At 39.3% G+C, this 25,135-nt stretch overlaps 3 protein-coding genes across 5 annotated transcripts; 1 reads left to right on the top strand and 2 right to left on the bottom strand.

Annotated features, from left to right (window-relative positions):
- Positions 1 to 377: 377 nt before the first annotated feature.
- LOC306964031 (RNA-binding motif, single-stranded-interacting protein 2-like) lies at positions 378 to 11,298 on the top strand. 2 transcript variants are annotated; one of them, XM_079557870.1, is made up of 13 exons: positions 378 to 496; positions 3,752 to 3,948; positions 6,559 to 6,617; positions 6,761 to 6,852; positions 7,917 to 8,074; positions 8,703 to 8,782; positions 8,880 to 8,989; positions 9,109 to 9,155; positions 9,227 to 9,365; positions 9,449 to 9,559; positions 10,477 to 10,560; positions 10,634 to 10,729; positions 10,819 to 11,298. In XM_079557870.1, exons 1-12 carry the CDS (start codon positions 425 to 427, stop codon positions 10,709 to 10,711), a joined length of 1,227 nt encoding a protein of 408 aa, XP_079413996.1. In that variant the 5' UTR covers positions 378 to 424; the 3' UTR covers positions 10,712 to 10,729; positions 10,819 to 11,298. The 2 variants fall into 2 exon arrangements, 1 of the variants encoding a protein (XP_079413996.1); XR_013792943.1 differs by lacking the exon at positions 10,819 to 11,298 and having other exon boundaries at positions 9,227 to 9,369.
- A 1,549-nt stretch (positions 11,299 to 12,847) lies between these two features.
- Positions 12,848 to 19,828, bottom strand: senp1 (SUMO specific peptidase 1). 2 transcript variants are annotated; one of them, XR_013792968.1, is made up of 18 exons: positions 19,180 to 19,828; positions 18,978 to 19,039; positions 18,701 to 18,885; positions 18,542 to 18,617; positions 18,083 to 18,275; positions 17,870 to 18,002; positions 16,751 to 16,869; positions 16,392 to 16,669; positions 16,249 to 16,312; positions 16,118 to 16,156; positions 15,941 to 16,025; positions 15,734 to 15,874; positions 15,529 to 15,660; positions 15,221 to 15,424; positions 15,056 to 15,135; positions 14,897 to 14,985; positions 13,209 to 13,301; positions 12,848 to 13,134 (listed from the first exon to the last, which is right to left on the bottom strand). XR_013792968.1 is itself a non-coding variant. In XM_079558436.1 (18 exons), exons 1-18 carry the CDS (start codon positions 19,311 to 19,313, stop codon positions 13,072 to 13,074), a joined length of 2,169 nt encoding a protein of 722 aa, XP_079414562.1. In that variant the 5' UTR covers positions 19,314 to 19,827; the 3' UTR covers positions 12,848 to 13,071. The 2 variants fall into 2 exon arrangements, 1 of the variants encoding a protein (XP_079414562.1); XM_079558436.1 differs by having other exon boundaries at positions 13,209 to 13,304; positions 14,901 to 14,985; positions 19,180 to 19,827.
- A 1,557-nt stretch (positions 19,829 to 21,385) lies between these two features.
- LOC306964395 (protein lifeguard 2-like) lies at positions 21,386 to 25,004 on the bottom strand (the record flags this gene model as incomplete). Its single annotated transcript, XM_079558388.1, has 12 exons — positions 21,386 to 21,555; positions 21,640 to 21,693; positions 21,894 to 21,989; positions 22,472 to 22,559; positions 22,641 to 22,678; positions 22,782 to 22,821; positions 22,942 to 22,992; positions 23,084 to 23,137; positions 23,227 to 23,291; positions 23,370 to 23,458; positions 23,544 to 23,631; positions 24,990 to 25,004. The coding sequence occupies 12 exons, from the start codon at positions 25,002 to 25,004 to the stop codon at positions 21,394 to 21,396; spliced, it is 840 nt and encodes a 279-aa protein (XP_079414514.1). The 3' UTR covers positions 21,386 to 21,393.
- Between the last annotated feature and the right edge of the window lie 131 nt (positions 25,005 to 25,135).

Here is a 25,135-nt window from a genome sequence, read left to right as displayed (position 1 = left end):
CAAAGTAACGTTACTCTTACTCGAGTAAAAATATTTTGGCTCCACTACCCACCAAGTTGGATGTTTTTTTGACATAGTTTACACCCAGTTCAGACAGTTTTTTCAAATGTTGGTTATTTCAGACCTATACTTTAGTCCTGATTTGATCTTGATCCAAGCCTGGTTGTTTGAAGATCAAATGCATTTGTTTGGAAAAGTTATAAAAGCACTGATATGAAATGGACATCTCCAACTATTAGAATCATTTGAAAATAATATATATATTTTTTTCTCATTCTCGGTATGGAGCGCATGTATCTCGAGCTGCTGCTGGGAAGAGCGGCTCCTATGGCTCCACTACTTTCTGCTTCTGGCTGAATTTCCCTGGCTGACGTCAGATGACTGCCTTGGCTCTCCGCCGCTCCGGACACAGCGCCGCGTAAAAATGCTGCTCTCCGTGCCGCCAAGGACAGAAATTAGCACGTACAACGTCTACACCGGCAGGAATATCAAAAAGGTAAGGCCACAACTTGCCCATTCTTTAATTTTTTTTTACTAGATAAGCTTAGTTGTCTATTTTAAAGCTGGAGTATTTACGCTGCAATGTCCTTGAAAGTAGCTCGCAGACGATGTTTTAAGTCACTTTACTGTTGTCGCGACCATAGTTCCTTGTAAGGGGGTTTGTTTTACTCTACATTGTTTTACATATGATCGTGTCTTTGCGTTTTGCTTGTGGGTTGATACAGTTTGTGTGTCGCGTAACAGGCGCTGTGCTATTTCGCCGATCTATCCGAAACAGGGAACAGCGTATTTTCCAGATTGAATGGATGCTCGCAACACCAACTATAGAACAAAGCTTTCTATCTATCTTTTGCGTTACATTCTTATACTTTTTCATTTCATAAACAGTAACAGGCATCACTCATAGATATATTTTTTGATTTGAGTAAACAAGTGAGTTAAGTTTCCCCCTTTTTTACGCGTACACACTGGCCCCACCCCTTCAGCCTCCAGCCTTGATGATGATGATGATGACTAAGAAGGTTTGCATGGCGTTCATGCTTAATCTGTGTCGTTTTCTGGAATAAATGTTAAATAAAGTACTCGGATATTAAGTTACTTCTTTGCATATTTATGGATTTAAATGTGTTTCCATTAGCAGAATAAGTGAAGGCCCATAGTCCACTGGTTTGATCTCAACACCTTCCTTCTTATTCTGTTTTATTCCCAACCCTGCCTCATGGTTAACAGGAATTCAGATGAACTGAAATTAATGACTTGGAATCCTTGGAATCTCAAGTCAGACAAGGTGGCTGGATTTCAACAGCACCTCAGAAACTCACTCTTTAACCGGGTTTCCTATATCTTGAGCGGTCAACATTCGAACAAAAGTCACAGAATCACTTGTAAATCCAGCACTGAGTGGTAACCTTGTCTTTAACTACAAGAAAGCGGGCGGAGAAAGGGATTAGCCCCCCCCCTCCTCTTTCTCCCCTCTGCTTTCGATTAACTCCCTCTGGCTCTGTTCCCTCTTGTGCGCTCACATACCTGGGTCTCTTGGCTGTCAGAGTCTTGGTTCACATGGAGGAACACATTCCAGATTCATTGTGAAGTGAAGACTTTATCATCTTTGCCACCACCCTTCTATCACAGATGTACACATTTGCACATGTTTCAACAGTGTAAGCAAGCAAAACTATCCACAAGAAGCTGCTCTAAAGAACTAGATTCCTTTTCACTTTTAACAGAAGGTTGATTCATGCATAAGGATCTTTTACACTGCACCATTCCAAGTTGCTTTATCTGAACTGATAGGACTCTGTGCGTGTTGTGAGTTTATGACTCAATTATCTGTAGTTTGTTTTTGGATTGAGGAAAAAAACGCTGGTGCTGCTGATAAGACGACTACTAACTTTCTAATTTCTGATTTGCTGTGTTGTGCACAATGTGCTAACCTGTCAAGATTGGTCAATAAATAAGGAATATATTCTTGACCCATCGACACATTGGCCATTTTGCCACTGCAGTTTATCAAATATACAGAATATGTCATAAATATCCATATTCATGTAAAAGACAGGGACACTAACAGTTGTGTATTGCTTTGGAAATCTCCGACATGCAGAGAGATGACACTAAAATAATTAACTTAGAAATGTTGGCAGTAGTATGAGCATTATTGTGGCTGCACAGTATGAGAAAAATAAGTACTGGACAGTGTTTGCAAAAAAAATGTAAATCCCTGATGATGAATGTAAGACCTCCGTGATTTTGACATTTTTGTGTCTTCTTCCAGTAAGAATTGATTTTGTATCAACTAATATGGCAGCAGTAATGTGACAATATTTTGTGGTATCAGAACATTAATAATACAACAGGGCAAATGGAGGAAGCATCAAGAACAAAAGCACTGGACATTTTGATCAACAGTACCGACAGAAAAGGGTAAAGTGTGAACGTCTCTCTTTGGTTCTTCATACCAGAGTCAAACCATCTTTTTCTTATACGAGACCAAACAAAAGATCTTAATGAGACACTGCCCTGACAGAGAGCACATGAGAAGGATTACCACTCAGAGCTAACAAGCTCTCAACCCAATTAGACAGGCCTGACCAGGTCCGGTCCGGACTAGAGCTCCTGTCAGATCCCATCTCCCCTGGTCTGTGCAGGTGCACCTCTTCAGCAAGTCAGTTGGGCGCATCACTGTCAAGGCTGTGAACATGAAAATTCAAAGCAGTTTAGAAAAAAAAGAAGTTGAATTGAAATAGCAGATTATAGCAGGTCAGAGTTAGCAAATCGCAAAGGCCACAATTATTTTAGATAATTAAATGTCTCTGCAAACTATAAAATACAGTCTCAAGCGATGCATTAAGTCTCCTGTTATTCTGTGTTATTTAATGTGTGCACAGTGAACAGTATCTAGATTTGAAAAAAATACATTTAGTCACAATAATGCTCATACTAGATATTTTCATTCAATATTTTTTACAAAATCATTCAATCATACAAAGTAGGAGATTGTTCTCAAAAGCAGAGCGGTGTAGTAGGGAGTCCGGTGGTTAAGGCCACATGTGCTTGGAGCGCTGTTCACATTACAACGTTGTGGGTTCGAGTTCTGCCACCGACAATTGTATAGGTTTATTGCATTGTCCAAATATTTGTTCAATAGTTTTTAAACCTGTGGTCCTCTTGTGTCCTTGCAGTGTTTAATGAATCTAGTGCTTGTCGTCTGGCCTTATGACCCTAACTAATCAAACAGATCTCCCTCTCACAGTCAAAAGGAGTAACACCAAAGACAAACTGACCTTTCACTTCCTTTCATTGTCTCCAAGAACATTATTCATAAGACACTGTTGACAAAAATGTATCTGTGATTTGTGTAATACATGTCTGGACAACATTTACTGAAAATAACCAATGGCCTTTTGAATTTGTTTTTGTTATAGACAAGTCATTCATTCACCCGAGCCAACTATAATGCATGTTTGGATTCTTGTTGTTTCGTCAACTTTGATTAACCCCTGAATTAATGGGATGTGTTATTCATGGATTTCGCTGATTTAATCTTCTTTTTCATTTAACAGTAACTTAGTTAGTTAGTTAGTTTAGTTTTTACAGGCTTGGGACAGACAGAAAACACCAAGACATCGTACTGTCCTACTTCATTAGGGCAAAGGGTTTAGCCATTATACAAACAGTATTATCTTACCCTACGATGCTATTTCATTTTAACTCCATGTTAACTTTAAGTATTTGTGTGTGATCTCTCTAGCAAACACACATGTCCCCTTCTAGCCATCACATGGCTACTCCAAGCCCCAGCACCACCACCACCAACAGTGCGAGCTCCACTCCCCTCAGTAACAGCAGCAGTAACAGCAGTGGAGAGCAGCTGAGCAAAACCAATCTGTACATCCGGGGACTCCATCCAGGCACCACTGACCAGGATCTGGTCAAGCTATGTCAGCCGTAAGTATTATTCAAGCCACCTAAACTGATCCGTGCATGACTGCACAGTAGGTCTGAGCTTTATGACTAAAAGTATTCACCTCACAGTATTCCAGAAGTTCCTATGGGTGCTGCCATGAATTGTGCCCTCTCCTATTAGTTTACATTGGACAGCAGATGTCAAGAGAAAATCAGTTACGACACGGACATAGAGACATTTTCAGGCCGCCCACAGAAACTTGTTGATTCAATCTGCTCTGCATCATATTTAGCGGTAAACATTGTCCCTCGTTTGCCACTTAAGGAACAGACTTTACGCTCTACTGGAAGTGTCAATACAAAGGAAGTCCGGGTCCGTGGCAAAAAGAGGCAAAAGTGGGCGGGGTGGAATAAGGTGGATAATCAGACATCTACCCATGGATTTCTACTTTAGGTGCAAAAGGTATAGGGTTATTAGTGACTAAGCATGAACATGTATATAATAAAACATACACTGTCAAATTGATAATTACATATTGAATTTGATAAATGTTGTTGATATAATGATTTGAAGAGCTGGCCTATTTGCAAAATTCCAACATAAACAAGACAATTGCGATCTACTGATCAACTATTTTAATTTAAAGTAAGAAATAGCCTATATCTGTTACTTATATTGTGCACAATATAAACCACAACAAAAAGAACGCATCACACGGAAAAACATGAATCCTCCTAAATGAGCTGTTACTTCCACAGAAAGAGCTGGAGGTTTACGAATTACAAAGCATTATTCCGATGATTGAGATTTACCATGGATTGAATTACCATTTCTATATATTGAGTTGAAGAATACTTTATTATGTAGTTGTGATAGAGCCGTGTTATAGTTGATGCAGACTGTGCCACATGTCAGTATTTCCTTCGTTATGCAGTCTACACTGACATTCATTTTATAATTAACATTTTGGACACAAATTACAGCAGGGATTTTACCAAAACTGGTAACTTCATGTGAGACAGTAAACAAATTAGAAATGTATTTACAATTTTGAATACTATTTTAAAGATTGTTTTTCATTCATTCACATATAGTTTGACTTTAACATCCCCACTTTTTGAACTGTTTGTTTCAAATGGCAGTGTGACAAAAAGAAGCCAACCCATTATTGTATTATAAGGTAACTGCAGACCATAATAAAACATCAAACAGCATCCTCCCGCCACGTTTGCTAGCTCTTCAGGGGATCACATCAAACAAGTGCGTCTCAGATCAGTGTTCTCCTGTTCTTAATTGAATTCTGAGCCCTGCGATGAGAACCAGTCAGAGAGCGAGCTGGCTGGAGGAGAGTGAGGGAAAGGGGAGTAGCCGAGAGTAAATAAGAGCGCCATGCAGGGAGTGGGCTGCGAATTTACAGCTGTCTGGAAGATATGGCTCATATGAGGCAAGCCCAGCCCTACAGGAAATGGCGAGCCCAGGGGAAAAGGAAAGACAAACAAGGGCAATGGCATGAGCGGGGAGGGGGCTGCAGAATCGAAGGGGGAGGAGAGTCTGCAATTTGTGTGTGTCAGGTGGTGTTCTATGGGGGGGAGTTCTCATATTTCTACAGATAAAATCACTGCATGAAATATGCCTTTTAGTGAAACGCATTATAGCCCATGTAATGCCCTTAGAAATGGATGAGACCTCAGGCGGTGTTTGGTTACAGATAATAGGCAAGGTATGGACGTGAAGATGACTCAGACTCAATTCAACTTCCCTCAAGTTTGACCAATATAAATGTCCAAATCAGAAACATTCTCCACCCTTTCCCCCTTATGCTTGACCCTATGTGAAATGCAGTTGAATGGGCTAGGCGCCCCTGCAGTCGGATGGGAGTCTTGCCTCAGCTTGTGCCTCGTTCATGGTCATTGCAGTGGTCAAATCAGGCTTGGACAGTGGAGTGGACTCTGTAGCCTCACACGCATGGCTGAACCTCGAGTCCCTCAGAGCACTGTCAGCTGTAGAGGACTGCACCAACCCACTCTAATCTTGAATATAAATCATTATGTAGAGTAGTTTAGGCTCTGTTTGCAGTGATAATTTACATGGCAATGACTGAAGAGACTGATGGCAATGAATGGCATAGAAAAATGCACATAGACCATGAAAAGCATCTGAAATCTTGCTCTTAAGCATATGCACTTTTTCAAACTATACGTCTATTCGAAAAGATATGTTGACCTATTATCTCAATCAACATTTTTTCTCAGTAGTAGAATAGGATTAAAGCTGGGACGTATGGTTACACAGGGCACTGCCAATAGAGGCGCTGGTTTGGAGTGGGTGAGTGTGACCAGGAGCCGACACTGGACAGGACAAGGAGAGGGGTATCAGATTACACTGCATGCACATGCCTGGAGAGATGGAGGCTGATAGACTCTGCACAACACAAGCATTTGCCTAAACCTTGTCCCATCATGTGCATCTACAGTATCTAAATCCAGCCAACGGATTAAATCGATGATAAATTACGGTATATGCTCAAAGCTCACCTGTTCCACAAAGCGTATCACTAATAATCACTGCTAATACTCTCTTTTTTCTTCTTCACTTATTGTTTTTCACTTACTTGTTCACTGTATTTTAATAATGAATATCTGTTTTCTCAGGTACGGCAAAATAGTTTCTACAAAAGCCATTCTTGACAAAACAACAAACAAATGCAAAGGTAAATGATTCAAACGCACGACCAATTCAAACAGAGTTGTATATTTTTATTTACACACAGTCTTTTCCTTCATTTTATTCATTTTATGTATATAGCGCCTTTTTATTTCACTTGTAATGCGAGTTTTACCTGTGCCCCTATAGGCTATGGCTTTGTAGACTTTGACAGTCCAGGCTCCGCACAGAAGGCAGTGACAGCGCTGAAGGCTGGAGGAGTTCAGGCTCAGATGGCCAAGGTAAAAGCCTCACCTGAAGCATAAAGAGAGTTTTATTTTGGTTACATTTGACTATTTGTTTTTGTTTGTTTTGACTCTGGTCCATGTCATATGTACTGCCTAAATCAGAAACAATTTTAGTGCCATGGTCAGTAAAAGGAACACTATACATTTATTTTGTAAGTACAGATTCAAAATGATAATAACAAGGCCAAATAAGACAGTAAAAAAGACAATGATCAGAAATAGACAAAACATAAATGTACACTAACAAGCCAGAGTAACATGAATGAAAATCCTGTAGGTAATAACAGCTATGTCCGTGCACATAGGAACAGAGTGTGTCCTAGGGCCTGCTCTCTCTGCTCCTGCACAAAGGACTTGTCTGTTCTCCCTTGTGGCTTCTGACTCAGTGTCTGAGCAGCTTCTGGGTGAGCAGGGACCTCTGCCCAGCCACCCGCCCTGTCAACACTCTCACTTTACGCCACACATGCACCTCTTAGGTCTGAGCTATACAGCTTTGCCCTAATGTCACACAGACACACAGAATCCAATGGGAGAAAACGTGGCTCATTTTGATCACAGGACTGAGGACTTGAATATCACCTTTTCTTCAGAACACAACAGTTTCTCTCCTTTATTTGTTGTCTGTGAAGGAGGTAGGTGTGGGAGAATCACAGGTTTCATGCATTATTCAACACATGTAAATTGAGTCACGCTTCATTTACATGTTTTAATCACATCTGCTCTCGGAGGCGATGAATATGCATCCGACAATAAGCACACTCCCACAATCTTATGGTTTTAAAAGAACTTGTAAACGATCAGAGTCAGTGTGCTGTGAGTGAATGACAGGTCACTGCTGAGATGTTTTCCGTTCAGGGGTCTTTATCCTAAATGTCTTGAAAATGCCTCTTTCGCTGAGGTGCAACCAAGGGCGTAGGTTTGGTGTCGATTTTGGTGGGGGCACTTCACAGGCCCCGACATTTAGCTAAAGTCCAGCTGTGCCTCATACATGTTTTTATCACTTCTTTGTCATCCTGACCTGATTTTTTTCTTTGTTTTTCTTTTTACTTTTTATTTAGCAACAGGAACAAGACCCAACCAACTTGTACATCTCAAACCTGCCACTGTACATGGATGAGCAGGAGCTGGAGAATATGCTGAAGCCCTTTAGTCAAGCCATTTCGACGCGGATCCTACGCGATGCCAGTGGGACCAGCCGAGGAGTTGGCTTTGCAAGGTGAACTAAAACAGGCAATTGATATACAGTAATTGTTCCTAGGTTTTTGTGAGAGTTATACAGTAGATGGCAACTGATGGTTCTTCATTATTTGATTTTTTTCTGCAGCTTTTTATACCATAGATTCATGAGAAATACTGACAATGCATGCGTACATTTTCACGTTATACTTAAAGGTGCATTAAGAAAAAAAACACAAAAAAACCAACTCAATGTTTGTGCATAACTGACTTTTTTGTGACCCAAAGGCTGTATTGGTGGTTAACATGACACCTTTACTTGCCCTCACGGTGGCTTCTACGATGCTACAGGATCAATAGTTTTGTAAGTTTTCTGGTGAGAGGGTTTGTCAGCAGTGAAAACCTATCAGAAACTCTAAAAACAATTGATCCTGGAGCATCATAGAGGCCACTGTGATGGAAAGTAAAGGCACCAGGCTAACTGCTCAGCCACTGGGTCACTGAAAGGTGAAATATGCAAAAATTAAACATTTCTTATTTACATAATGCACCTTTAAATATGAAACATCCATTGAAAGTGAGCAAATGCACCCTCTAGTGGCCATTGTTGTGACGTGATGACAGAAATGGATACAAACAGCTAAACTGATCTTTAATGTTTTATTCAGAATGGAATCAACAGAGAAATGCGAGGCCATAATTCAACATTTTAATGGGAAATATATCAAAACACCTCCAGGAGTACCAGGTCTGTTGGTTTTTTGTTTCTTTTATTTATTTGTATTATTTTTTTTACATACAATAATGCAATGTTATTTAAGAATGCTGTATACATTCACTCACAGTTCCTCCAGAACCATTGTTATGCAAATTTGCTGATGGTGGTCAGAAGAAGCGGCAGAGCCAGGGCAAGTATCTGCAGAATGGTCGGGCCTGGAGTCGAGATGGAGACACTGTGAGTTTGGCTTATTTATGTTGTAATAACTCTGCTGACAGCTGCACTTTATTATGCAACACTATTTGGCTTTGGCCTTTGCTGACCCTTGCACTCTGTCTGTTGCATTATTTCCCCAGGGAGGAATGACTCTCACATATGATCCAACCACCGCCTTACAGAACGGGTCCGTCATTATTTTGTCAAATTGTTTCCTTGGCTCATCATTTGTTACACTTTGTTTCATGCTTTCTGCAGGTTTTACTCTGCTCCCTACAGTATCACCCCAAACCGGATGCTAGGAGCCTCACTTTCTGCATACATGCATTCTCCTGTGTCTACCTACCAGGTACACAACCCCTCCTGGATACATCAGTCGTACGTCATGCCACCAACAGTGAGTGGACCAAATTCTATTATCAGAAATTAAGTTTTTATGCTACAAGCCATCACAGTGTAAACTTTATTTATGTCTGTAAGGGTGCTGTGCTGACACCAGGAATGGACCACACAATGTCTATCCAACCAACCTCAATGATTGGCCCCCTGTCACAGCAGCTCAGTCACCTCTCAATGGGCAGCAATGGCACGGTCAGTCAAAACTGTTGTAAGATGATAAAAATGACAACATATGCACTATAATTGTACTACGAATGATTGCAAACCATGCACACAAGTTTGATTACATAGTTTTTCATATGATAAATCATTATGTGAGTATTTTTTTTTACCACTTACTAGCAAAAAGACATGTAAGGAAATATACTTTTGCTCTCTGCTATTCAACTAAGCTTTGTGCACTTTTTCTGCATTTTAGCTCCATTTTCTCTGTGTTTACTGGGCTTATATTACGTCTAAGATCAGAATGAGTCTGTGTACAAGGCGGTTTATTAGCTTAAACTGAGCCACTCGTGTGCGCGATCTTACCTCTCTCAATGTCCGTTTCTGAACTTCACTTCACTTCCTCGTCTCCCCTCTGCTGAATAGGTCCAAGCCAGAATATACTAGTTATTTATGGTTTTTGCAAGAAAGTTACCAAAAATGTAGCTTCTGATGCTGTGGCTCTCTGTGTTTTTAATTGATTAGAAATACTGCATTTTTGTTTTGTTTTTTTACCTGTTGCCTGCCAGTTTATGGTTAGGTTTTAAGGTTAGAGTTAGGGTTAGCAAATATGCATCTTCAAATCTCAAAGTGTATTAACTGGAGAGCTTACAGTCTATATGTCAGTGTGATACCTCATTTGAAAGCCAAGGCCTTGTCGTTTCTAAAAATATGTGTAAGATCTATGTGACTGAAACACATTCGTACATACATACATCACATTTGCCGTAACCCTAATATGATTAGTGTTAGGAATGGCAAACCCTAACCCTTATCTGCCAGATCTGGCAAGTAACGAGTTAATTAGTCGCTGCTAAACAAACAGTTTTGATGGGGCATCCGGGGGTGTTTCACATGCTTTACATGTGTGAAACAAGTAAGAAACTTTAACTTGTTTTTTATTCCAGTATGTGCCTGCTAACTCCGCTATGCAGGGGACATACATCCCACAGTACTCCACACAAGTGCCTGCTGCTAACATCTCAGTCGAGGTAATGACACCAGTTTACATAAATGAACAGTACATTAAAATGACTGCTTCGTTTGGTTCTGGGTTCATTCCAGGAAAGTGCTGTCCAACACCCAGGATCCATAGAGACACCAACAGAGCATGCAGCCTACCAGTACCAGCCTAACAAATGAAGAGGTGTCCAGGATGAGGTAGTACCTGACCTCTTTTCACTAAATTATCGCCCCCTTCCTGAAGATGTACAAACTTACATGCATTTAATGTTTTTTTTAATATATAGATTACGCCTGAACCAGGACTCCCTACAGTGAGACACAGGACAGTAGGCAGGACTATCCAAAAAGGAGTATTTTCTACGACAAACTCCTGTTTTAAAATAAACTCTCTTTTGCTTCAATCTTGACACTCAGTTACCACAGACAATGGGAAATGGAGGAACACAACAATAACAGACTATTTTTCCACATGGAGACTTTCAGGATCCTTCACAGCATCCAATGTTCAAGGAAACAGCTGTTCCAGAAATAGTTTTAACATGTTTAAAAAGGCATTTTTGTCCTCTAGATTTTTGTTCTACATTTAATATTTTTTGCATCTTTACCTCATGACTCTATGCAAGAGTTGTATTCAAAGACTCTGAAGTACATTGACGGTACCAGTCATTCATTGGTTATGAGCAGATGCATCCCGATTAGTACTTTGGACAGAAACGTATGTTGAATTGACTTTAAAGTAATCTTGACAATGCCGTGGACAATCAGTCATCTGGCAAATGCATCCCTGCTTTTGTTAGGACATTTTTGGAAACATCTCATGGCTTTAAGCTGTCACTTAATACAATCCCAAAGACAGCCTGTAGCAGAGGCGCACCTTTTTATGGGTTAGTTAGATATCATCGTTAAATATAATTAAATGAAGCTTAAACTTTTTCATTACAACTAACTGTCATACAGATTAAGCTAAAACCATCTGTTAAAAATCCATGACCAAGGAATATTGTATTGGTACAGCTTTTTGGCTTGCCAAGATGTTCTTATTCTTATTTTACAAAGAAGGGTTTATTTTTATAGTGTTGTGTGCTTAGTAACCGTAATGGCAACTTTCAACTTTCTGACAAATTTATGACACATTCTATTCTTCTAGCAAAGTACCTTTTCCAAAACCTTCTGGGAAACAATCTGTGTTATTATGTGTGTATCTCAGCTAAACTCTCTCTGTCAGATCAATGTCAGATTGTGCCTGGGATTATTTTAGAGGCAGTAACCAACGACCAGGTCTCTTGGCGACTCACAGCTGGTTCTGTGTCCATTCTCAACGTTTCTGCTCAGTTTAAGGTCTTTTGATCTATGCAATTTATTTATTTTTCACAAGGTTACAAAACCAGATATTCAAGGGACACTTTCTGACAATCAGCCATAGATGATTTAGATTGCAGCTATACTTTAGTTTTTTTTTGCAAAAAAGGGAAAGTTTTCAATGCAAAAAAGAAGAGCTAGAACAGCAAATTATATTTCAAAAGATTAAAAGTCCAGAGACTGTTCCCTTCATTTGAGATGTATTATATCCTGTTTTTAGTCGCCGTTAACCAGTTTAACCAGAGCTGCAATTATTACAGATATAGTCTAATAGAATGGTCTGAATTCAATTTGCTTGATAAAACACCCAATAGGTATATGCCTTCACGGTGTGCCTTAGGTTTCAATGGAAATACCGCATCTCATACCGTCCAAAATGTGCTTTTCTCCATTGTTGAAGCTGCAGTAAATATTTGTCAGCTTTTATTTTCATTGTAAATGTGTTCAAATTTGAAAAATAGTTGAACTTGGTCTTTTTTGAATAAATGATATTACTGTGAGGTTATGAGTGATTTCACCTTCTGTTTTAGAGATACTTTTTATCTCCCTAAAAAGTAATATATGTTTACACATCACACATGCAGACACAATACTTCTGAATTTATTCTAAAACAGACTTGGCTAGATAGAAAACAGAAAATACATACAAATGTTTTCATAAAAAAGTTTTTTTTACACTGTTAACAAGGCTGTTTTGAGCTATGTACAAAACTGAAAATAGTTTGGACAAGCCCAAGATTTGCTTCTGAACAAAATAAACTTTTGCTTTTAATTTACAATATTTAGAGATCAGTAATATTGTACCTGTTGGTGAAAAAAACCCACTGGGTTTTGTAACAAGTCAAAAATTGTGAATTGTTCATCCATCCCAAAATGTAAGTAAACATGAGGCAGCATAAAAATGGACATGGCAGTTCAGACGTTTTTATAATTCTTAATAGTGTGGTATCATAACCCACTGTGGCCGCGCTATTTAAACATGTGATTTCAGCTGCCTGTCGATCACTTGATGGTGGTCAACTGAACCACAGATGTGTGGCAGGACTCCCTGACAGCCATCAAAAGAAAATACCGATGCAAGTAGTTCCAGGTTCAGTGAGCTGGTGTGCAGGACCGACTTCAGTCCTGTTTAACGGTGAACTTTGTCACTACTGCCATTTTATTTTAAAAAAAGTCATTCAGAGCAGTTTGTGGTTGACAATCTCCCACACCATCTTTCTTCTGAAGTATGGCATGTGTTTCTAAACCAGAATACAAATTGTATTGTTAGACATTGAACAGAAAATAATTAAGACTTGCTGTCAAGGGCAATTACCTGTGTGAATGTGATCGGCTTGTCTTTGGTGATATAATCTGCATATTTGCACGTGAACATCCCACAGTCGCTACCGTTCATCTGCTGTGGAATCTCCTGTTTGTGGCAAAGAGTCAAAGCATTTATTTATGTACATTTCATTTCAAAAGTTGTGTTGACTGGGGAAAGAGAATTAAGAAAAAAAAATTGACAGAATGTTTAATTTTAGCCAATAATTAAAGCAGTTAATTGTGATCAACTACAAAATTACTTTTATTGGTGCCAAGTTTCAGTTTAATCTAAGGCAGTTGTTCTTAACACATCGAGTGCCGCGCTGTTTTTGGGATTTAGCTGTTGAGTGTCAACAATCCAGAGCATTTTTCATGATATTTCTAGCACCACAGCATATTCTATGTTATAGCTATGGACACATGGCTCGTTTGAAAGATGAGAAACTAAGCTCTCCTTAGGTGAAAACAGTTTAATTCTAGTGCCTCGGGTCCTGAGAAATCCTAATCTGGCTAGTTTGGATCAAAATCAGATTTTTTTCTAGATTTGGAGATAATTAGTGTTTCATCAAACACTCTCCTTTCTGATTGACTCCTCTCTCCTCTGGCACTAACGTTATGGGAAGAGGCAAATGCCTAAATATATTCGTTTCAAGTCAATTTTCAATGACAACATTGTTGACACGTTTTGAAACACCGCATGTCGCCACGCGCCAGATGTTTCTCAGCCGTCCTTGGGCCGTTTTTGACCATTTAATATCTCAACTGTTTCGATTTGTACATGGGAAGCCGCTCTGCTTCGTCAAACGCGCTCCAGAGAGTGAGAGAGAAGTGTCAAGCTTACAGTTGTTTGCTACGCAACACCACGCCCCCGCGGACAAAAAAAAAGAGAAGAGAACGCAATAATGTATATAAAATGTCCAGATCTTGACTTTTTACAAGATTTGATTGTCATTTATTTCCCTTCTGTTCATCACAGAGCTACCAAAATCACAGATAAGGTGTATTAGAGTGTCTAGTATCGTAATAAAAAAATAATAAAACATTTGTTTTTCCGTTTTTAGCACTCAATGCATGGGAGCGAAAAACAAGTTTTTCAACTTTTTTGCACTCAATGTGTTAACTGGTGCGTTGGGACCCAAAAGTGGATCGCTGAAACATTTTCAATGGGTCGCGATTCTTTCAAGGAGTCCTTTGTTCAAAATTTCCCTCACACTACCCGCGTCTGTTAAAATGACTGTTGTTTTGATCATATTTAAAAGCTGATGGAATGCTTATTCAATTATAATTTGTGAGGAAATTGCTGTATTTTCAATTATATATATGCATATATGCCAAATCAAATTGTTTTTGGGTCTCAGCTTGTGCTGATGATGGTGGGCCACCAAGTGGTACCAGTTGAGAATCACTCATCTCAAGGATGGAATTTATTATAATTTAATTAATGGGCTACTTTTTACTTTATGAAAAATTTAAAAAGCATCTAAAAAATATATAATTCTTTGGCACTGAAAAGAAACAAAATCTCAAGACACGCTGTTCCCAGCCTGTGCAGCCAGCCCTTGTGCCTGGTCCTCGCCTTCACAATGGCAGCATTCTGAGCAGAGGCGCTCAGACTTCCTTATAACTAGTTTATGACTTCTTAAAACTTTGTTAGCCCACACCTAAGCATTTATTTTCCTAGCCCCAATTCTGAAAAACTTACATTGCGTTTTTTGCTGTGCAGACTCCAGCCTGAGGTATCCATTTCCTTTCCCTTTTTATCTTTACTCTCCAGCTGCAGGTACTCACTGTAGAGAAAGGTTATTTTAGTAAAGACACCAAGTTAACATTTGTATGTGATGATGCATATTCACTTACAACAATATATTACAGGCTTCATCATTGTTCCCTCCCATTGAATCAAAGTACAAGACAGCCTTTTTACGAAAATCCACGACCTAAGAAAAGAAAATCACACAAAATGATCTATACCAAACCATCACAAATAAAACAAACAGCTTCTTTCTTGACATGCTGACTTACAGAGAGGCACCAGTGCACTCCCAAGTGGACAGGAACAAGTAGAATATCTCTGGAAAATATATCTGTCTTTTTGGTCCAACGTCGAACAGCAGAATAACCACTGCTTCGAAGTTTTGGGAAGAAAAACGTGTTGAATGTATTGACTGAAGGGAGGCTGGGATTTTTGCTGCGTTCAACCAGAAGATTCATGTAAAAGTTGATGACCTAAAATATAAGATCACAAAAGGTCAAACCACAATACTTGCATATTCTGTTTACCTCATCAGCCAAGACTAAACTCTTCTCATTTAATCATGATCATAACAAACCTCATCATTGAGCCAGTTAAGGTTACTGAGAGTCTGCAGGTCCTTTCGTGTGAGGCTTAGACCAAAACCTTCACTTAAGACTTCATGCGGATTACTACCCCTCAGCACATTGTTGATCTCCACTTCCATCTCCTTTCAAGATAAAAGTACTGTCAGAAAATGTAAGGATTCACTAGGTACACATCAAAAAGCAATAAAAACATACATCTGTGAGCTCTGGAAACTCAGGTTTCTCCTCCAGTGGTTTGGGTTCTTCAGCAACTGGAGTAAGAGGAACTTCTTTTTCCAAAGGAACCCTTATATGAACCTCCACATGTGGACTGCGTAGTTCCTCTTCAGAAAGTCGCTGTGGGGCGAGTGTGTTAACAACCTCTTCACATTTACACATACTGTACAAGTGTCTTCTACTTACTTGCCGGAGGAGTTGTGCTGCTAGCGCTTCCTGCTCCTCAATTTGTCTCCGTCTTTCTCTCGCACGCGAGTCATACATACTAGTCCTGAGAAGGTCAAAGTATTTCTTTACCCATTTAGCTCAGCAACTTGATGAAAATATAATGAAATATGTAATTTTGTGATATGAAGGACTTACAATTCCTTAATCCACAATTCTGCTTGAAAACATGGTAATCTGCAACAATAGAGAAATGATAAAGATACCCTTTAACATGTATGACAGTTAAATACGAGGCAGTGTATCAAGTATTATATGGGCTTACGAACCGGGCATGGTCTTGCGGCTTAGGTTTTTGTTCTTTTACAATGATTACTGAATCACCATCTTGAGCTATATAAACAGCATAAATAAAAGAACTTGACTAAGTTCGTTGCATTGATTTTGCAAGTTACAAAGTACAGAAACTGACCTGACGACTTTGTATCCTGAGATGTGCCATCCTGAAAGACAGATGGGGACGGAGATGTCGGGGAATATGCTTTTGTGAACGTAATGTCAGTATCCAAACCCCAGGTTTGGTTTGCCATCTTGCAAACATCGACTGGACTGTGGAGATTACTAGAGCTTTGACTTGGCACATCTCGAGGGCTCGGGGAGCCGCTAAATCCTTCTGAGGTTTCTCCTTCTACTGATACAGGAGAGGATGAACACTGAAGCAGTCTCCTGCTGCTCATCAGAAAACTGGTGCTAAAAAAAAAACAAGAGACAGTAATGCTTAAATATTGGTTGCACACAGTGAACACACCTTTCACAAAGATTGCTACGTACAAATCTCGATGGGATCTCACTATGGCATGAGAGTTACCAGAGTGAAGAAAGGATGACTGTCCACCTGACACAATGGACAAAAGCTGCCGATAGATCTCCTTTTCATCTTCACAAATTGACTTTAAAAAAAAGGGGGGAAAAAAGCACAAAACTAAACTTTACTACATGTAGTAGTAGACATGAACATTGAAAATGAATAATAATAATATTGCTCATCAACTGATTCGCTGATGCGGTCTTAGTCGACAACTATTTTCATTGGTCGACTAATTGCACACATTTTTTCATCGATTAGGCTCTTAATTTACACAACACCAGAGGCTCGTGGCAATATAGCATCGGCCTATTCTATTTTTTGTTTATTACTCTACATTTGGTCCTAACTTATGTCCAATGTGCGCATACTTTTAATATATGGGCGCTAAAATACACTTATAGACATAAATGTAAAGTCAATATTTTTTTTATTATCTAGTAAATGAAGGATTAAGTCTCAAAAGTGTTTTGTTAATCACAGGGTGTTAGTTACATTTGGCTGTAGCTGTGGGGAGTGAGCCCAGATGAAAACTAAGATAATGAACTCGACTCGTGATTAGCTGCAAAGCAGCGACCCTGTTAAGAAGATCGTTAAGGCTGGAACTTATCGTCACAAGTGGCCCCGGGGGCCGTTGTGATACTGGGTTTCGGTACCCATCCCTACTTATGAGTGTAGTTTGGGTCACGTTGTAGTTTTGTCAGTACCATGTCACACTCCCTTTTACACGATTAATCGCTGGTCAGGGCATGTTTTTGGTCGATCAAGAATTTTTTGGCTTGGGGCAGCCCTAAATGGGTCACAAACCTTTATTAAACTTTTGTCTTAAATGGTATTGGGTTAGCTCTAGCTCCATGACCATTTTGTTTAATTACACAAGGCAGCCTGTAAACAAGAAGACCACCAGGTGCTGTATTGTAATCACAAATTACATTAAAAACATGTTTTAAAGCTGGCTGGCAAAATCCATGTTTGATCCATTTTACCAATCACACCGATCCGGTTCTAATCAACCATTCAAGTGTAATTTGTGACCGATAAATCCATGCACCTCTAATGAAAATCACTACATCTTTAAGACTGACCTCTTGTGCTGTGCTGTGCAGTTTGGGCCTCTGAATGCGTCCCGATGAAGTGCTGTTTGTCGGACTTTGAACGACTTTGATGGGAAAGGTCTTTTCATACATAGTGGTACAAGGACTTTGTGTACTCACTCCACTAGTTAAAGTGACAGATAAAAAACACATAGTCACAAATTTATAAATATATTATATATAATATATATTCCAGGAACATACTTCATTGGTCCTTGAGGTCGGAGGTTTAAAGGTCTCCCTAAACGAGGAGTGGAATGCAGTTTGGCAGTCTTGCAGGGCACTGTGTTGACTGAGTGCCCATTGGTTTTAGGTGTTTCTCGGTGTGAAGGACTCATGGACACTTGACGTCTGCAGACTTTTGTTCCTGAATAGGCTTTTTCATTTTTGAACAGTTCTACAGAAAACAGCAAAACATTCACCTTAGGATTATCAGTTAGCATAATATACTGAAGTTAAAAGGCTCTACACTCAATGTTTTTCACGTTTTAGCAAACTGTAAAAGGAATCAAGATCATTGGTTATCTCATCCCAGAAACCTGGGTATCAAAATTATTTCCATGTCTCCATTCATTCATGTGAAAATTACAACTGGACAAGAAGTTCTTACCAAAATTTTGATACCACTAGAGAATTAAAAATATTGCTAACAATTTCACTTACCCGATTTAGATGATTTCCACTCCAATGTTGTAGAGGGCTCAGCGAAGGGCTTCTCCAGCACGCTGTTCTCAAAACCCTTACATAAACCAAGCATTCTTTAGATTATGAGCTACATTCACAGTGAAAATATGTACGTTATCATACACAGTTGGTACATACAGGTCTCCTTGCCCAGCTGACAGATGATGTGGATGGCCTGGACACAGCTTGTCTTGGTGGAGGAACAGAGGCTGCGGGGAGCATGTTTTTTAAAGTAGGAGTCATGTTCTTCATCCACGTTGCCACATTGGAGCTATGACTTTTAACACCTTCTGCAGCAATTTTCACTGTGTCGATAAAATCTCCTGGGGAAGTCAGAGACACAACGTTGTAAATGCTACCCAGTTACTCTGATGGCATTTCATGTTATCAAAACAATATAGAAAAAGATGGATACCCATACGAGATTTCTTCATCACAAAACCGTCATGATCCTTGCTGCTGTTAGCATCTTCAATGCTAAAAACAAAAACATCCAAATGACGTTAGTGCAACATGTGCCACTACAATCTGAATACAAGACAGAACATCAACAACGTGACCGCCTGATAACTCGAGAAATGTGCGAAAGTAAGTGAGCACCCGTAACGTTATCTTACCATTCAAGTGGTCTTTTTCGTCTCATCCGAAGATCTTCGGGCGCGTTGGGATTATCTGGCGGCTGCGTCGCAGGTACATCATTGCGAAAACTCGCAAAACTAGTTTCTATCCATTCATAAATTTTATTCATCATGACTAGAAACTTCAGGTATAACGGCGTTTATTATGCATTAGCCGTTTACCCGTCCGAAAGGTGGCAATTATGAAATAACTTGCTGGTCTGCGTCATTCGACCGAGGAAATCTCTTTCAATTAGAGTCAGTTTTGCAATGTACTATTATACCATTTTAACAAAACAATATAACCTTTAACAGGCTAGGTGTTAGCCAATAGTAATGCTAGCACGCTATGCTAACAAGTTACCTTGCTAGCTTACGAAGCTAATAGATGAAAGTATGTGTAAATACCGACGGGAGCAAGATAAGTCGCAAGAATCACATGTGGAAAGAAGGTCGTCCTTTGAGTGACTTACTAACAGAAAACCGGCCCCGCAACATAACTGATAATGTGTATAAACTTGTTAAAGAATAGCATCTCCCGCTTCTTCCTCATTCAAAACCACAACATGGCTGAACTGCACGTTTCTACCATGGTGCATTGTGATTGGCTGGCTTCATGATAGAAATTTTAGTGTAAGCGATTTTAATTGGTTAATTGCTGATTTGTGATTTTACGTCACTTTTTGCCGGTAATTGAGGGTAAAATAGTATCGTCAAAAAGCCAAAGCAGATATCAGCCTATTAACACACATGATGGATCCCAAATAACAAACAAAACTTAAATTCTAAATATGAAATTTTCAAATCAAATTTATTACATTAGTTTCCCAAGGCATTTCATTCCCCCCCAAAAAGAGAGAAATCTTTACACAAAAATATATTACATTTACCAGCATGCACTGCAAAATGTCAATTTAATTACATTCTGAAAATACCCTAATATTACACACACATTATTATATTGTGGTTGCACAACATCTAACCTTAACTTACAACATTGAAATTGAATTGAATGAATTGAATTATGAAAACATTCAATCAAAAACAACATACATTTACAGAGAATGAACAGATGAAAAATTGATTGTGATTAATTTTGTTTTGTAGTTTGACTTCTATTTGAAGTCTACTGGAAACAAATCCACATCTTCAATTAGTCTGTTGATTTCTTTCTTTCAAAAACTTTATTTATAAAGCGCTTTTCATACAAGGTTGTAACACAAAGTGCTTTACAGATTAAAAGCAGTTCCCGCCCACCCAACCACCCACTCTTTCAAACAGACAACACTGCTCACCCCACCCCCCTCCCCATAGCCACACACACACATGCAGGCACACACACGATGAGATAATGGACGTAGTGCTGAGTCTGGGTACAGATGAACCAGGTAAGGAAATGCCATCAGAGGAGCCGTCTGCACCAGGAGCGGTACATCAGCCACAGCCACAGGGCACCACCACCGGACACCCAGCGGAGGTGCAGCAGAAACACCACACCTCCATCTGGGCACCCAGAGGACAGTGCCCACATAGCCACAGCCAACCACCGCTCCCGGGGCAGAGGGCTCCCTCAGAGGAAACACTGGAAATTCTAAAAATGCAAAACTGCAATATACAAATAATAACATTAGAATAATAAAAACATATATATAAAACTAGTATAATAAGATAATTATAAACATAAATAATAATAAAAATAACTGAATAAATAAGTAAGTAGAAATCAGCTAAAAGCTAAAAAGGTGGGTCTTGAGCCTGCTCTTAAAAACATGAACGCCTTAAGTTTTGTAGTCATTGTTTATAAGATACCTCTATTTACCATTTAATTGTTTGCACATTTCCTGTCTATTTTGCACACCCTGCGTGTTTTTTTTTCTTTCTTGAGAGATGAATGTAACAAGTGAATTTCTCCATTTTTAGATCAAAGACGTATGGTAATGGTAAATGGTCTCAACTTATATAGCGCTTTTCCACCTACATTAGGCACTCAAAGCGCTTTACAGCAAGGATCCACTCACCCATTCATACTCTCATTCATACACCAATGTACACAGACACTGGGGGCAATGTGGGTGAAGTGTCTTGCCCAAGGACACAATGACAATGTGCACTTTCAGGAGATGGGATTCGAACCCCCGACCTTCCGATCATGAGACGACCCGCTCCACCACTGTCACTGTATCTTATCTTATCTTCTGTTTGTTCAATATCTGATCAGGTGATGCTTTGATGGCGTTTTGTACCAAAGATCTCGAGGAAGAAGGAGAATATATAAATGATATCGATGTAGATGTTGAGCGTGGCAAAGACGTACTCTTCTGGACTCATGGTGTACCGCTTGTTCCCCATTATTAGCTGGGTGTCAAACATCAACATCTATTAAAAGACACACACAGTTAAGAAAAAAAGCTAATAAGTGCGCAAAGGTAAAAGGGAATGCAAGGGTGTTTTGATACCCACCAAAATGAACAGCATTGCTCCCAACACAGCATAGGTGGCATCCAACCAAGGTACCTAAAAGAGAACCATTCCTTATTTAGGGGGAACCAGAGGGAAGAGGATCCTGCCAAGACCAAGATCTTTTATGATGGGATCAACCTCAAATAATATACACACAATAAGCTGTTATAAAATGTTGTTTAAAATGCAACTTCTGACTTTACAAATACTTACACTGAACATTAATTTCATAACCAGACAATTCAAATACTTACATAATTAAAGGGAAGGACAAGCGCCAAGACGACCCCAGAGATAAACATCACCATGCAGAGGAAAAAGAGCACCCCATGGCATGAAGTAATGTCGAACTAGATAGATAAAAACATTCTGCTCTGTTAGTATTTTTGTTTCAAAGGAACAGGCCACCGTTATTCCATACTGAGATATGTCTGATATGTATTCATATCTGAGCTTAGATGAGTTGATGCGTACCTGTCTTTGTGCATGCACTCAGTCATGGACCTTACAAGTACCCCTTTTTATCTGCTTAGAAAATCGACTTGTTTAATTTTGTGTTACTATACTTGGATCGTGTAACTACTCATTAACCGTATATATATTGTGAAAACGTGGAAGAGCTTGGTCGCTTCTAACTTCACCCCCGTTTGGGTCCATAGGAATATGCTGGGACAGGCTAAATGCAAACAACATCTTGACTGAGCACACGCACAAAGACCAGACAAGTACGCATCAACTCATCTAAGCTCAGGTAAGAACATATCTCAGTATGAAAAAAATGGTGACCTGTTCCTTTAAGTTCCGTTTTTTTTTTCTTTCTGTCTTACCGTACCTTAGTTTGGAAGCTGAACAGTGTGACAAGGAAACAAACTGCAGCTGAGATTCCAAGAGCCAACACCACCGATTTGGTGTCATAGTAGCTAAAAATGACATGCAAAAATAAATAAATAGGAGGAGAACAAAAATTAAAGAAAGGCTAAATGATGGATAGACATCTTTACCTGGATAACATCCCCGTCATGTAGGAAAGGGAGACAGTCTGTGTTGGAGCAGAGGCCATATGAAAGGTGATAAGATTAATTAATTATCATATTGTTACAGGTATTGTAACTGGTAGGCTGACACACTATGGATGCACTTACAAAAATAACCAGGAATATAAGGTTCCATGGAAACTTTCTCCTGTTTTGGAAGTTTACAAAAATTAGTTACTGCAATAATCATGATAATAACTATGATTGTGATAATAATTGACTTTTGAATTAATAGCAACGTTATTGTTTTTGTTTCTTATTTTATTACCTTAATGTTGAGCAGCAGGACAAAATTAGGTATGTTGCAAAGAATAAAGCACTGTTAAGAAGACAAATATCCACAATAAGCAAGCATCCAGAATTCCAGGAAAAAATATCTACAGTACATTGGCGCAATCAGTATCACTTACTATGATGCCCAGTACCATCCTGGATTTGAATGGACATAATCTTTCACAGGCTCACTAAAGGAAGAAAAGAAGAAGAAAGAGATTAATGTATTACTGGCTTTGTAGAGAAATTAAAGAAGGCTGAACCGAGCCGGAATATTTACCAGAATGTGCAAAAAGCAACAATTGTCACAGTGGCCAAAAGCTGGATTAGTAAAATGGAATACACCTATGAAAAACATTTTTTTTTTATCGTTTTGATGTTAAAGGTGAGTTAATTCTGTAATGAAGGATATGGCCTATATACTTTACGGATGAAGACTCTTCTAATATTGTAATCATCCCAGCCATACTCTGCAAACATTTCAGCATCCGCGTTACACTTCCCAGTGGCGTCTAACAGAGGGGGAGAGAGGGAACAACAGTTCAAAGAAACCTTCACCAATTAGTAGCAGCATGGTACCATCGTATCAGTAAATACCTGCTGTGGCTTCTTCATAGCTGGGTGGAGTTGATAGAAAACCTTTGACACTGGCGGAGTCATTTTCAGCTTTGCTGGAAAGTGTCAGCTAATAAACCATATTAACCGTCAGTAACTTTAAACAATGTAGTCCGAAAATAAATGGTCCCATATTTAACTGTGCAACACTATGCCCAGTGCTTAATTTGTAAATTAGTGTTTTCAGGAACACTTTTGGTCTGATGTGATGGATTGGGGGAACAGGCCAAAACATTTGCCGGAACACTCTCATTAGACACCATTATATCAGATAAATTTTTTGCTGGATCCTCTGAAATATTTCCCGGATCCTTTACCCTGAAAAAAATTGAATTGGGGGAATGCGTTAGACCTTCACAGCTAGAAGGTCCCAGGTTCAATTCCCACCAGGACGGGGCCTTTCTGTGTGGAGCTTGCATGTTCTCCCCGTGTCTGCGTAGGTTTCCTCTGGGTACTCCGGTTTCCCCTACCACTAAAAACATGTGCGATAGGTGAATCCTCCAGCCAGGTGATTCTGACCATCAGCCTGGCTCCACAGCATGGAGATGGGTCCCCGGGCGCGGCACAGCCGTCGACCACTGCTCCTTACGGGTTGCCCCAGTGGCATCGAAGGATGGGTTAAATGGAGAGGACACATTTCCCTACGGGGACAATAAAGTATACAAACAAACAAACAAACATCATGTCCTGTTTGGCACTTTGTATTGCTTTTAGCACGAAATTGGTGCATTATAGCCAAAGAAGAGACCTATTATGATACATAATTTGCAGAGGGGGTAGTACTCAGTTATATGCTCATTTCACTGTACTTCTTAGAGTAGTAATATCATACAGTACTTTTTATTTCTACTTGAGGAAAATTTTAATGAAGTAGGCTATCTGTACTCGAGTATAAATATTGCTACTTTTTCCACAGAGTAAATATTTGAGTGGCAATAGCTTAATTTTTTTAGCCTGGTTAACACCAGACTAAAATCACACGTGATATTTTGTGATGTGTTGCGCAGTTCGAAATGATTCGAGCGCACACAGCAGCATGGCGTTAGCCAGGTTATAATTTTTTATCTATAAAGTAGCCTAGATCATTTCAGTTTTCATGCCATTTTCATGGAATACATTTTATCCAAGTACTTTTTTACTTTTGTGTAATTATTTTGGTAATCTCTTTTTATTTAAAAGTAACGTTACTCATACTTGAGTAAATTCATTCTCTACCCACCACTGATTATTTGCCAAAAAAATAAAAATAAAAAATCAACCTATTCAATTACTAAGCATTTCATTTGAAGGCGCAGCGTCGTGTTTTATATTCCCGATCGCTTGCACTTTCAGGCCAACGTTGTAAATAGATGGTGTTCTTAATGTTTTGCCTGCAGATAAAGGAAAAACATACATTTGCATTCTTAGTTTAATACTTTAAGATCTTACCTCGCTCTGCGTCATGGTGCCTCAAAGTTAGTAGTCTGACTTATGATGCGTGGTCGTCGGTCAAATTCGCAGCCGATCGAGCTTTTCAACGCTCTTTATAGAAAGCTCTGACGATGGCAATGATGTAATCCCAAAACGTCATAGTC

This window comes from Gobius niger (assembly GCF_951799975.1).
Source record: "Gobius niger genome assembly, chromosome: 6".
NCBI classification, from domain to species: domain Eukaryota; kingdom Metazoa; phylum Chordata; class Actinopteri; order Gobiiformes; family Gobiidae; genus Gobius; species Gobius niger.
The sequence above is the reverse complement of the archived record's forward strand: the minus strand, read 5'-3'. Positions and strand labels throughout refer to the sequence as shown.